The sequence below is a fragment of the Artemia sp. Qi Xiang Cuo genome, chromosome 12, assembly GCF_049724085.1.
Source record: "Artemia sp. Qi Xiang Cuo chromosome 12, ASM4972408v1, whole genome shotgun sequence".
NCBI lineage: Eukaryota > Metazoa > Arthropoda > Branchiopoda > Anostraca > Artemiidae > Artemia > Artemia sp. Qi Xiang Cuo.
In genome coordinates, this window is record NC_142805.1 from 36,178,225 (window position 1) to 36,193,053 (window position 14,829).

Sequence of the window (14,829 nt, forward strand, 5' to 3'; positions counted from 1 at the left end):
AAGTGAAAAATGTTTATTTTTTACCAATCATATTTGATGATTTGTTATGGAAATTGTCAAGTGTTTGCCAATAAATCGATTGACACATGCATGCTAAACTATAGATTGGACATGGACCTAGGCGTGTATCTTTTTCTTGCCATCTATGGGAAAAGGTCTTTAAATAGCCATTGCACAATCCGAAAAGTGCCCAAAATTATGGAAAGACTAATTGCCGAAACTTTGAGATGATTTGAACGCGTGTAAGTTGGGTGCTGCTGCTATAATTATAAACTTGTCCCACGTTAAGCCGTTCCAGTGACATTGACGAATACGAAGGAAGTGGGTAATTTAAAATTTGCCTGTAAAGGAATTGTAATAAAAATTTTCTTTTCAAGTTCATAGAAAACAAAAAGAAAAACATGTTATATCCAAAAAGTTAAGGTTTAGAATATTTACAGTCATCGCAATGTTTAAAGGAAAAGCAACTTCTTTAAATACGGCCCACGATTCGATACTTTCACGAAAGAAATCGCAGTTTCTGCGATATTTGCCTCGGTAACACTTGCCTGCTTTTGTGCTTTTTTGTCCTTTCTTAATTGTCCCATATACTGTCATGGTCAAAGCAATAGCACTGACTTGGTAAAGAGTCTCTCTTGTATTATCTTCACATGGTTAATCTATTTAACGGATGGTCGCAGAGACTTGAGGAAGGACTCATTTGATTTAAAAATCTGATTTGTATTGCCTGTTTCTCTGGTCGAAACTGATAGGATACAGCCCCTTGAAAACCATCAAGTTCTCCGATTGTTCCGCGGCAGTTCCATATGGCGTTGGATAAGAAATTAAAGATAGACCTTTTAGACAAAATGGCTTAAAGGTAAACAAAATGTCCAGTGGTGTCGGTTTTCACAAAAATTTAGCGAGGAGTGTATTTTCCAAACCTGGGGGGAGGGTAAATACGTTTCTTTTTCGATTTTATCACTAAAAATAAAAAAAAGGTATTTCAATGAATATACCCCAAAAAAAGGGTATTTTAAAAAATTAAGGGAAGAGGGACGCCTCTGAAAATGCACCTTCGACAGAACAAAAGACTGTCGCATGGAAGTGGACCCAAATTATTGAAATAGAATATTTATCGCAGACGCATTGTAAGCTTCCTTGTCTTTGTGGGTCTATCTATAATCCAATGTAATAAGGAACCCTTTATCTTATGCTTTACAGTGGCGGATCCAGGGATTTCTTGGGGGGAGGGGCGCAAAATAGGTTGATCCGATAAACTTGCGTTAGGAGCAAGTTTAATTAACGCAAACTTGCGTTAATAAAGTAAATTACACTACTTTAGACCACGTTAGGGGGGGGGTGCCCCCTCGCCCCTCCCCTGGATCCGCCACTGATGCTTTATGCCAATATTGGAAAGAAGCAACAATTCATGTCTATCAGTTTTGTAGCCGCTAGTAGGCTAGGCACAAGAGTCAAAAGTTTGTAATTAGAAGGAACATTATTAGTAAGGAACGGTTTCTCTTCTAATTTATTATTTTTTCCGAATTATCTCACTTTCTCAAAAAAAAAATCTCTGTGAGATTATTGAATAAGAGAGGAATTGTGGTCGGCCACAAGATATATTGTGTCTGTCTAAAATGCAAAGAAACCTGAATAGTAATCGTTTGGAAAAAAAGCTACTACAACCTAAGAACAAGAACAACCTAAGAACAACCTAAGAACCATTTTCTGAAAAGATTTCAACTGTTTAATGATGGGCTAAGCGGTATCAATTCTTTATGTTTGCTTTCATTGAATTAATTAAAACACTTTTTCCACAAAACAAGTTTTTCAAAGTTTTTAAAAATAAATAATTGAGTTTGAGTCAAACTCAAAACGAGCAGAAATTAATATGAGTAGGGTTCAAAACCCCTAGGCTTTCTAAAAGCCAGAATATAATTTTTACTTTACTGAAAAAATTCAAATGAATATGCATTGTCAGTTTAATATACATATGAGATATTGATTCCTTAAAATCTTAAATATTTTCAGAAAAGTACAAATTATATTCTTGCTTTTAGAAAGCATAGGGGTTTTGAACTCTACTCATATTAATTTCTGCTCGTTTTGAGTTTGACTCTCTTATTTATTTTTATTTCTGTTCGGTTTCGGTTTCATCTATTTATTGATACTAATTTCTGGTAGTTGATTTGGGAACCTTTTTACTCAGGCTATCAGTGGTCTGAGACCATCAAGGGGCTTCAGTGGGGTTCTTTTTTCATTTGTTTTCTCTCAAAAACATTCTTAGACCACACTGGCCATGCATTTTGTTACTGTTACTTGTTCATTTTGTTACTTTCTCTCCTCTCTGAGTTTCATTTGTTTTCTCATCCATTTAGTCTTTGTGTTTATGGTGTGTCACACTTTTTGTATCTCTTAGAAGTTTTCGGATGACAACATATTCGGTTGTGAGCCATAGGACGACCACCATCATTATTAGTTTTCTACTAATTAATTTATTTAGTCTATCTAATCTATTCAATTCTTGTATTCTACAAAAATTTCTTTTCTTTTTTTCTTTCTTTTCGTCTCTCTGTAAGCTAGTAAGTGACATTTTTTTTCTTTGACTAAGGGAATCGCATGTCTTCCCCATTTTTACATGCCCAGGAGCCTTTGGGGGAATAGTAGCCTATAGTGTTTTATTGTATGTGCGTTTAATCATTAATATATCTTATCTTACCCTCTTATAATTGATAATATCTTGAATTTGTTTCAGATGAAGTTTTGTTGCCACCATCTAAAAGTCCATCAATAACTCCTTACTTTAACGGAATTCTTCCTTCACTTCAATTTAAGGAAGGGTGTAAAGCAGAGATATCAGTCTCTTTTCAAGGGTCACCAGCCCCCGTTGCAGAATGGCAATTCAAAAACGATGAAAGTGCTAATAGATATAAGGTAAGATCTGTATGCTATTAACCATCTTACTATCTACTATTATTGTGCTTCTTTTTTTAACAAATTATTCATGGCGACGTCAGTAACGATGATATGGTAATGCTGTTGACAATTTTTAGTTTTGAAATGTTTAAAACTTCTCTCACGTATGTCTCCTCAACCCAACTGGGGTTGGAAATTAAACTTCTCAACTACCCCCCCCCCCCCCGCCATCAACTTTAGTGACTCTGTGTGCATAACTCACCTTGAACTCTGTGAGATTTGGCTATATGTTTTGGTGCCTCAACGCCTCGCTCTTTACACTAAAGTTTTCTATTGTTTTGAAATATAGAATTGTGAGAAAGTGTCAAACTTTAGCGTAAAGAGTGAGGCGTTGAGGAGGGGACAGTCCCTTCATATACGGAATAATTTTTGTTCGTTTTAAGTTTTAATGTCGCTCCTTACTTTAATTAAATAAAAAAAAACAAGTTTTTTAAACTGAAAGTAAGGAATGAAGAACACAAATAACCCGCCCCGCCATGAGTCTTTAGAGGTCCGGGACGATGTTCTCCTCCCCCAGCTCAGTTTACTATAAAGTTTGAAACGTAAAAAAAAATCTTTTTAAAAAACAACGCAAATACTTTAGCTTGAAGCGCGAAACGTTGAGGAGGGAAGAGCTCCTTTCATATACGGAATAATTTCTGTTCGTTTTAAGTTTTAATGTCGCTCCTTACTTTCAGTTTAAAAACTTGTTTTTTTTAATTTAATTTCTGATCGTTTTTTAGTTAATGCATCTTTTATTTGCATAAAAATTTTACTTTTCTTTTGCTAAATGGATGTCTTTACAAATTAACTTACGTAACTAACTTCTATATTCGTATATTTTTCTTCTGGCAAAAAATACAAAGTTGCAGATTTTTGCAGATATGAGCTTGAAACCTATGTAATAGGGTTTTCTGATACGCTGAATCTGACGGTGTGATTTTCATTAAAATTCTTTCACTTGTAGGGGATGTTTCCCCTGTCTTCAAAAAATCGAGTAAATTTTCTCAGGCTCGTAGCCTCTGATGAGTAATGCTAAACTTAATACAATTTATATATTTAGAATCAGCATTATAAACACATTCTTTTGATACATTTATTGACATCAAAATTCCGTTTTTAAAAGTTTCGATTACTATTGAGCCGTAGCCTATCGCTTGTTTTTTTATTGTTTTTTTTATTACGTATATGTTATTACGTATATGAGGGGGTTCTCCCCTTAGTCAATACCACGCTCTTTACATTAAAAGTTAAAAAAAATTTTGATTCAGAAACCCCGGAATCACAAAGGCCGTTTAATTAGAATAGATCGCTCTTTTGAAAGCACTTAAAAAAAAAACTGTATCGTAAAGAGCGAGGTATTGACTTGGGATAGAACCCCCTCACAAACGTTATAATTTTTGTTCGTTTTAAGTTCTAATATTCCTGCTTACATTTCAGTTGAAAAAACTTTTTTTTTTATTTAATTTCTGATCGTTTTTTAAATAATACTTGGAAATCCGGCGCCCCCGTCATTGAACTGTACCTTCCCCCCAAGGACCCTCCTCCACGGACCTATTCTCCAGAGTAACCCCCTCCTCTAGCCCCCCCCTCCAGAAAAAATCCTTCCTGAAAATGGTTGTATACTTCCCAATAACCAATAAATAATGCTGGCAAGTCCGGCGCCCCCTTCATGGCAATTTCCGTTCCCCCATGAAAACTTCCTTCATGAACAGATCCTCCAACATAATCCCCGACCCACCCTTCCCTCCCACTACCAGAAAAAAAACCTTCTAAAAACTTCTGTATACTTCCCAATAACCAATACTATATGTTAACATTGGGTAAAGTTCATAACTTAGAGCCTTCCCTCCGGGTACTTCGGGGGATTAAGTCATCCTATAAGACGTATCTATAATATTTTCAATCAGGCTGAACAAAATGGCTATCTCAAAATTTTGATCGGGTGACTTTGGGAAAAAAATAAGCGTGGGAGGGGGCCTAGTTGCCCTCCATTTTTTTTGGTCACTTAAAAAGGGCACTTGAACTTTTAATTTCCGTTCCAATGAGCCCTCCCACTATATTCTAGGACCACTGGGTCGATACGATCACCCCTGGGAAAAAAAAAACAAAAAAACAAACAAATAAACACGCATCCGTGATCTTTCTTCTGGCAAAAAATGGAAAATTCCACATTTTTGCAGATAGGAGCTTGAAACCTCTACATTAAGGTTTTCTGATACGCTGACTCTGATGGTGTGATTTTCATTAAGATTCTATGACTTTTAGGGGGTCTTTTTCCCTTTTTTTGAAAAGAGGCCAAAATTTCTCAGGCGCGTAACTTTTGATGGGTAGCACTAAACTTGATGAAAGATATATATTTGAAATCAGCATTGAAATCTGATTCTTTTGATATATCTATTGGTATCAAAAACCCGTTTTCTAGAGTTTCGGTTACCATTGAGCCGGGTCGCTCCTTACTTACAGTTCGTTACCACGAACTGTTTGATTAAAAAAAACTTGTATTTTTTTATTTAATTTCTGAACTTTTTTGAATTAATTTAGATTTTGATTTTGGTTCACCGTACATGAATAATTAAAACGAAATTTGCATATTAATTTTACTTTTTTTGGCTAAATGGCTTTCTCGAAATTTGTTCTGACGTAATTTACGAATTAACTTACGTAACGAACTTCTATATTCGTATATTTATAACCTATACTATATGTAAACATTGGGCAAAGTTCATAACTTGCAGACCTTCGGCCAGGGACTGTGGGGAATTAAGTCATCCTTAAAGACATAAGTATAGTCCTTCTAATGAATTCTGCCACTTTATGTTCCTTCCGGTTTTTCTGGTAGGTAATTCTATTCTAGAGGGTCATTACACCTTTCAAAGAGACGGGTTTTCTATTGTGACATCGATTTTTTGGAGGTCAAACTCATGGATACATGTTTATTTTTTATTTTTTTTTAATCTGATATTTTTTCAATGAAGTACATAGCATTGCGAGAGGATTACTCAATTTACATCTTAGTGTTAACTGGGCAATGACTAAAGGAACATTTGAAGGTGGAGAAAAAAAGGGGTAATTAGCGATTGGATAATTTTAACCAAAATTTTTGAAAAAGGTAATTACTTCTTTAGTTTACGAGATTTGCGAATTTTTTGCGAAAAGATATTTGCGTAAAGGTATTGCGATGGTTAAGAATGCCTCACGGGTAATTAAAGAATGGGATGCTTGCATCAACAATACAAAGAATAAGCTCAGATACTTAATAGATTTGACGCTTACAAGAGACATTGCTAGAAAGTATTCAATAGCTTAATTGAAAAGTAACGATAGAATGACATTTTGACTTGACCTAGCTTTACCTCGCCAATGGGGTCTGTATAATACATAAGTAACGTTTGAAAAGTATTGTCAATTTTAAAATAAGCAATTGGAGAGGTTTGATTAACCTTTGCAAAAAAAAGGGTAATGGGATTTGTGAATTGGAGGAGATGCCATGATTATGTACTGTATAATACACAAGTGATGTTTTGGAGCGTATTGTCAATTTAACGAGAAAATGACTGAAAAGTGTTTTGAGGGAGATGGGTTGCATGGAGGGTTGAGTTGCATGAGAGTTCAGTTAAAGGGAGTACAGTTACACGGGGGTTTCGGTTATACAGGGGTTCAGTTACAAGAGGGTTCAGTTGCACGGGGATTGAGTTCCACGAGAGTACGAGAAAATGACTGAAAAGTGTTTTGAGGGAGATGGGTTGCATGGAGGGTAGAGTTGCAGGAGAGTTCAGTTAAAGGAGGTACAGTTACACGGGGGTTTCGGTTATACAGGGGTTCAGTTACAAGAGGGTTCAGTTGCAAGGGGGTTGAGTTTAATGGGGATTCAGTTCCACGAGAGTACGAGAAAATGACTGAAAAGTGTTTTGAGGGAGATGGGTTTGCATGGAGGGTTGAGTTGCATGAGAGTTCAGTTAAAGGGGGTACAGTTACACGGGGGGTTTCGGTTATACTGGGGTTCAGTTACAAGGGGGTTCAGTTGCACGGGGGTTGAGTTAAATAGGGATTGAGTTCCACGAGAGTAGTGCTTTGTCGTGGTTTAGCTTGTCACAGTTTTAAAAGAGCTTTACGGGGATTGAGAGACTCAGTTGCCTAATTCCGCGTGATTTTTCTTTACTTGATGGTCATTAAAAACGAAATTTTTGTGTTAAATAAGTAGTTTTTGTATCTATTAAAAGAGCTTTCAGGGGTTTGAGGGACTCATTCGCCTGATTCCGTGTGCTTTTACTTTACTAGGGGGTCATTAAAATAAAAAATTTGGTGTTAAATTAGTAGTTTTTGTATCTTTTAAAAGATCTTTACGGGGATTGAGAGACTCAGTTGCCTAATTCCGTGTGATTTTTCTTTACTTGTTGGTCATTAAAAACGAAATTTGAGTGTTAAATAAGTAGTTTTTGTATCTTTTAAAAGAGCTTTAATTGGATTGAGAGACTCAGTCGCCTGATTCCGTGTGGTTTTCCTTAACTTGGTGGTCATTAAAAACGAAATTTTTGTGTTAAATAAGTAGTTTTTGTATCTTTTAAAAGAGCTTTACAGGGTTTGAGAGACTCAGTTGCCTAATTCCGTGTGGTTTTCCTTTACTTGGTGGTCATTAAAAACTAAATTTTTGTGTTAATTTAGTAGTTTTTGTATCTTTTAAAAGATCTTTAATGGTTTTGAGAGACTCAGTTGCCTGATTCCGTTTGGTTTTTCTTTACTTAGTGGTCATTAAAAACGAAATTTTTGTGTTAAATAAGTAGTTTTTGTATCTTTTAAAAGAGCTTTAACGGGTTTGAGAGACTCAGTTGCTTGATTCCGTGTGGTGGTTATACAGGGGTTCAGTTACAAGGGGGTTCAGTTTCACGGGGGTTGAGTTAAATGGGGATTGAGTTCCACGAGAGTACGAGAAAATGACTGAAACGTGATTTGAGGGAGATGGGTTGCTTGGAGGGTTGAGTTGCATGTGAGTTCAGTTAAAGGGGGTACAGTTACACGGTGGTTTCGGTTATACAGGGGTTCAGTTACAAGTGGGTTCAGTTGCACGGGGGTTGAGTTAAATGGGGATTGATTTCCACGAGAGTAGTGCTTTGTAGTGGTTTACCTTGTCACAGTTTTAAAAGAGCTTTACGGCGATTGAGAGAGTCAGTTGCATAAGTCCGTGTGATTTTTTTTTGCTTGAGGGTCATTAAAAACGAAATTTTTGTGTTAAATAAGTAGTTTTGTATCTTTTAAAAGAGCTTTAAGGGGTTTGAGAGACTCAGTCGCCTGATTCCGTGTGGTTTTTCTTCACTTGGTGGTCATTAAAAACGAAATTTTTGTGTTAAATAAGTAGTTTTTGTATCTTTTAAAAGAGCTTTACAGGGTTTGAGAGACTCAGTTGCCTAATTCAGTGTAGTTTTCCTTTACTTGGTGGTCATTAAAAACGAAGTTTTTGTGTTAAATAAGTAGTTTTTGTATCTTTTAAAAGAGCTTTACGGGGATTGAGAGACTCAGTTGCCGGATTCCGTGTGATTTTTCTTCTTTTCAGTAAAGACATTCGATATCCTAAAAGTGTTTAGTTCAAACTTTTTTAAAACTTCGAAATTTTTCAACTTTATTTATTTTTTTCTTTTTGTACATAACTTAAAATGTCAAAATATGCTTACAGTTCTAACAATTGCGCTCTGTGATTGGTCAGAGACACGATGTGACTTCCCCACTGGTATTCTATGACCGGTTATTGACACTACCTAATCTATTGCATGTATTAAATCAGTATTTTTTACGCAGTGGAACGATAAACACATAAGTCATATCTTTAAAAAAAAAGTGAAGATGGAGCATTTTAATAAAGTGTGTTTACATAACAAGGTTATTGTAGCATTGAATGCTGAAAAAGAGAAATATTTAAACTTCGAAACAAGTACAGGTGATAGCACTATTGGAAATGTATGCATGCATTTTCATGACAGTAAGGAATTAAATTTCTTTGGAATATCGAAAAAATTCAGCTCTTATGTTGGTGGTTATGCGAGATTGAGATCTCCAGAGATGATTGCACTCAAAGAGAATGCCAACATAAAAATAATCATTGATGATAGAGGACAACTCCTTGCTACTGTTGCAGGTAACACATTACCTACTGATACATCGAATCGTCACCTTTCGGGTATTAGCATTCAACGGAAGATCAATAAAAGAAAGGCCTACTCTTCTACTAATATCGTAAACCATATCTTGTCTACGTGCCGAAACTGTTACCTGTGTAAAAATAATGTGATAATAGACAGTGAAATTGCGAGAAAAATAAAAAGGGCATTGTCAGGAAATATCACGATGGAATATAAAGATGAATTGATGAAAAACAAAGCACCAGCAAACGTTACTGTCATTGATCAAACAGTCATTGAACAAAATAATACCAAAGACGAAAAGCATATTGAGCCTGTTGATGAGAAACCAGCAAAAATTGTGTATGACTCAAAATGGAATAATGATTATTCTACTGATTACGAACTAAGAAAAGACAATAGCTATAATATCAAGAGAGAACATGGTGAACTATTTTATGGAAAAGATTCAAAATGTCCAAAGTTAATCATTGATATTAATAATGTATCATAATATATTTTTGTATTAATATTCTACATAGCATTATTTCATTAAAAATATATTATGCATTACATTGTTATGTGTTCATTATTTTTAGAGTAAGGTAGCATATCAAACGTTTAGAATGTCTATAAAACATCGGATATGTAAGAAAAGGAATTTGCATACATCTATTGTCAGAGACATGGGAACAAATTCTTTCTTGAATTCGCCTCCTGGATAAATACAAAAAAGACATTTCATTCAAGAAATTATGACGAAATTCTAAGTAAGCAACAAACTCTTTCTTGAAGTTACCTCATGGATACACAATGCAAAAATTTCATTTAAGAAATTATAAAAATTGTAAGTAAGTAGCAAATTCTTTCAAAAATATGTTAATACGTTTAAGCAATAAATATCTTTAAGCTTAACCCGTCTTTATTCTTTAGAATAGTTTTATTCATTCCATTAAATTATGAAGAAATTGTAAGTCAGTAACAATAGCTTTCTTGAATTCGCTTCCTGGACACAATACAGATATTTAATTCAAGAAATCATAATAAAATCGCAACTAAGTAATAAAGTCTTTATAGATTTCACCTATTGGATAAACAATACTGAAATTTCATTCAAGAAATTATGAAGGAATTGTAAATAGGTAACACACTCAAGTTACCTCATGGATACACAATGCAGAAATTTCATTCAAGAAATTATCAAAAATTTTAAGTAAGTAGCAAATTCTTTCTTGAATTCGCCTCCTGGGTAAATAAAAAAGACAGTTCATTAAAGAAATTATGAAAAAATTGTAAGTAAGTAGCAAATTCTTTCTTGAATTCACCTACCGGATAAACAAAAAAGACATTTCGTTCAAGAAATTATGACAAAATTCCAAGTAAGCAATAAACTTTATTGTTTTCGTGACTTAGATACACGATGTAGAAATTTAATTCAAGAAATTATGAAAAAATTCTCAGTAACTAACAATTTCTTTCTTGAAGTCAACTCTTGTATACACAATGCGGAAATTTCATTTAAGAAATTATGAAAAAAAAACAATTTCTTTCTTGAAGTCAACTCTTGGATATACAATACGGAAATTTCATTCAAGAAATTATGAAAATATTTGTAAGTAAATAACAAACTCTTTATTGTTTTCACCTCTTAGATATACAGTACAGATACTTCATTCAAGAAATTATGAAAAACCCGTAATTAAGTAAAATTATTTTTTCTTTATCAAAAACAATTGTCACTTAGATAAACGATGTAGAAATTTAATACAAGAAATTATGAAAAAATACTCATTAAGCACCAATTTCTTTCATGAAGTCAACTCATAAATACACAATATAGAAATCTCATTCAAGAGTTTTATAACTTAGATACACGATGAAGAAATTTGATTAAAAAAATTATGAAAAAATTCTCAGTAATTAACAATTTCTTTCTTGAAGTCATCTCTTGGATACACAATACGGAAATTTCATTCAAGAAATTATGAAAATATTTGTAAGTAAGTAACAAACTCTTTATTAATTTCACCTCTTGGATATACAGTACAGATACTTCATTCAAGAAATTATAAAAAAATCGCAAGTAAGTAACTTTTTTTCTCCTTATCACAAACAATTTTCACTTAGCTACATGATGTAGAAATTTAATTCAAGAAATTATTGAAAAATTCTCAGTAAGTAACAATTTCTTTCTTGAAGTCAACTCTTGGATACACAATACGGAAATTTCATTCAAGAAATTATGAAAAAATTGTAACTAAGTAGCAAATTCTTTCTTGAATTCACCTGTTGGACAAACAAAAAAAACATTTCGTTCAAGAAATTATGACAAAATTCTAAGTAAGTAACAAACTCTTTATTGTTTTCACAAGTTAGATATACGAAGTAGAAATTAAATTCAAGAAATTATTAAAAAATTCCTAATTAGCAAATTCTTTCTTAAATTCACCTGTTGGATAAACAAAAAAAAATTTCGTTCAAGAAATTATGACAAAATTCTAATTAATTAACAAACTTTATTGTTTTCACGAGTTAGATATACGACATAGAAATTAAATTCAATAAATTATGAAAAAATTCTCAGTCTAAGTAGAATATTTTTTCTTGAATTAACTTGTTTGATAGAAAAAAAAAAAACAAAAAAGACATTTCTTTCAAGAAATTATGACAAAATGCTAAGTAAATACCGAACTTTATTGTTTTGAAGAGTTAGGTATACGATGTAGAAATTAAATTAATGAAATTATTAAAAAATTCTCAGTAAGTAATCATTTCTTTCTTGAAGTGAACTCTTGGATACACAATACGGAAATTTCATTCAAGAAATTATGAAAATATTTGTAAGTAAGTAACAAACTCTTTATTAATTTCACCTCTTGGATATACAGTACAGATACTTCATTCAAGAAATTATGAAAAAATCGCAAGTAAGTAACAATTTCTTTCTTGAAGTCAACTCTTGGATACACAATACGGAAATTTCATTCAAGAAATTATAAAAAATATTTGTAAGTAAGTAACAAGCTCTTTATTGATTTCACCTCTTGAATATACAGTACAGATACTTCATTCAAGAAACGTGATTAAACACGTTTTGAAACTGCATGCTATTTGTATGCCTTTCCTTGGCATCTTTCCAAACGAGCGGGGATTCCCCACTGCTCCCTACAAATTGGAAAAAAGTGAGCAGTATGAAAACTCCACGTTTTCAACCAGACTGGTTTTTTAGGGGCCAATCAGGAGAGATATGCAAAGTCGACATAGCTTTATTACATTTTAAGGTTCATTTAGACGAGGTTACGTGCGCGCCCGGAACCGCGTCTAAATGAAACTTAAAAAAAATGAAATAAAGCTATGTCGACTTTGCATATCTCTCCCGATTGGTCCCTAAAAAACCAGTCTGGTTGAAAACGTGGAGTTTTCGTACTGCTAACTTTTTTGCAGTGTGTAGGGAGCAGTGGGGAATCCCCACTCGTTTGGAAAGGTGCCATTGAAAGGCATGCAAATAGCATGTAGTTTCAAAATGTGTTTAATCACGTTTCTTGAATGAAGTATCTGTACTGTATATTCCAGAGGTGAAATCAATAAAGAGCTTGTTACTTACTTACAAATATTTTTTATAATTTCTTGAATGTAATTTCGGTATTGTGTGTATCCAAGAGTTGACTTCAAAAAAAGAAATTTTTACTTACTGAAAATTTTTTCATAATTTCTTGAATTAAATTTCTACATCGCGTAGCTAAGTGAAAATTGTGTGTGATAAAGAGAAAAAAAAGCTACTTACTTGCGATTTTTTTCGTAATTTCTTGAATGAAGTATCTGTACTGTATATCCAATAGGTGAAATTAATAAAAAGTGTGTTACTTACTTACAAATATTTTCATAATTTCTTGAATGAAATTTCCGTATTGTGTATCCAAGAATTGACTTCAAGAAAGAAATGGTTACTTACTGAGAATTTTTTCATAATTTCATGAATTTAATTTCTAAATCTTATACCTAACTCTTGAAAACAATAAAGTTCGGTACTTACTTAGCATTTTGTCATAATTTCTTGAACAACATTTATTTTTTATTTTTTTTTTTTTTATAAAAATATTGAATTAAATAAAGAATTTTATACTTAGACTGAGAATCTTTTCATAATTTCTTGAATTTAATTTATAAGTCGTATATCTAACTCGTGAAAAAAATAAAGTTTGTTACTTACTAAGAATTTTGTCATAATTTCTTGAACGAAATGTTTTTTTGTTTATCCAACAGGTGAATTCAACAAAGAATTTGCTACTTAGACTGAGAATTTTTTCATAATTTCTTGAATTTAATTTATATGTCGTTTATCTAACTTGAGAAAACTATGAATAGTTTACTACTTACATAGAATTTTGTCATAATTTCTTGAACGAAATGTCTTTTTTTTGTTTGTCCAACAGGTAAATTCAAGAAAGAATTTGCTACTTAGTTACAATTTTTTCATAATTTCTTGAATGAAATTTCCGTATTGCATATCTAAGAGTTGACTTCAAGAAAGAAATTGTTACTTACTGAGAATTTTTCAATAATTTCTTGAATTAAATTTCTACATCATTTAGCTAAGTGAAAATTGTTTGTGATAAAGAGAAAAAAAAGTTACTTACTTGCGATTTTTTCATAATTTCTTGAATGAAGTATCTGTACTGTATATCCAAGAGGTGAAATCAATAAAGAGTTTGTTACTTACTTACAAATATTTTCATAATTTCTTGAATGAAATTTCCGTATTGTGTATTCAAGAGATAACTTCAAGAAAGAAATTGTTACTTACTGAGAATTTTTTCATAATTTCTTGAATCAAATTTCTACATCGTGTATCTAAGTCATGAAATTCTTGAATGAAATTTCCATATTGTGTATCAATGAGTTGACTTCAAGAAAGAAATTTTTACTTACTGAGAATTTTTTCCTAATTTATTGAATTAAATTTCTACGTCGTATAGCTAAGTGAAAATTATTTTTGATAAAGAGAAAAAAAAAAGTTACTTACTTGCGGTTTTTTCATATTTTCTTGAATAAAGTATCTGTACTGTATATAAAAGAGTTGAAAAAAAAATGAGTTTGTTAATTAATTACAAATATTTTAATATTTTATCTGATGAATTTTCTGTATTTGCTATCCACTATTGGATTTCAGGATATAAATTGTTTTTTTTTCAAAATTTCCCAAAAGAAATATAATTCTTGCTCATAATAGATCATACTTATATGAATATAATTCCGCTTGATGGGAATGTTTTCATAATTTCTTAAATGAAATTTCTAAAACATGTATCTAAGTCATGAAAACAATAAAGAGTTTGCTACTTACTTGGAATTTTGTAATAATTTCTTGAACTAAATGTCTTTTTTGTTTATCCAGCAGTTGAATTCAAGAAAGAATTTGCTACTTACTTACAATTTTTTCATAATTTCTTTAATGAACTGTCTTTTTTATTTACCCAGGAGGCGAATTCAAGAAAGAATTTGCTTCTTACTTAAAATTTTTGATAATTTCTTAAATGAAATTTCTGCATTGTGTATCCATGAGGTAACATGAGTGTGTTACCTATTTACAATTTCTTCATAATTTCTTGAATGAAATTTCAGTATTGTGTATCCAATAGGTGAAAACAATAAAGACTTTATTACTTACTTGCGATTTTATTATGATTTCTTGAATTAAATATCTGTATTGTGTCCAGGAAGCGAATTCAAGAAAGCTATTGTTACTTAATTACAATTTCTTCATAATTTAATGAAATGA

The 14,829-nt window shown here is 32.2% G+C and overlaps 1 protein-coding gene across 5 annotated transcripts in view; it reads left to right on the forward strand.

Moving 5' to 3' along the window:
• LOC148946069 (myosin light chain kinase, smooth muscle-like) overlaps nt 1–14,829 on the forward strand; it is a 289,632-nt gene that overhangs the window by 164,035 nt on the left and 110,768 nt on the right. For all 5 annotated transcript variants that reach the window (XM_089098047.1, XM_089098049.1, XM_089098051.1 and 2 more), the window contains exon 4: nt 2,738–2,916. In XM_089098047.1, coding sequence (XP_088954173.1) covers nt 2,738–2,916 — 179 coding nt within the window. The remainder of the gene's footprint in view (nt 1–2,737; nt 2,917–14,829) is intronic.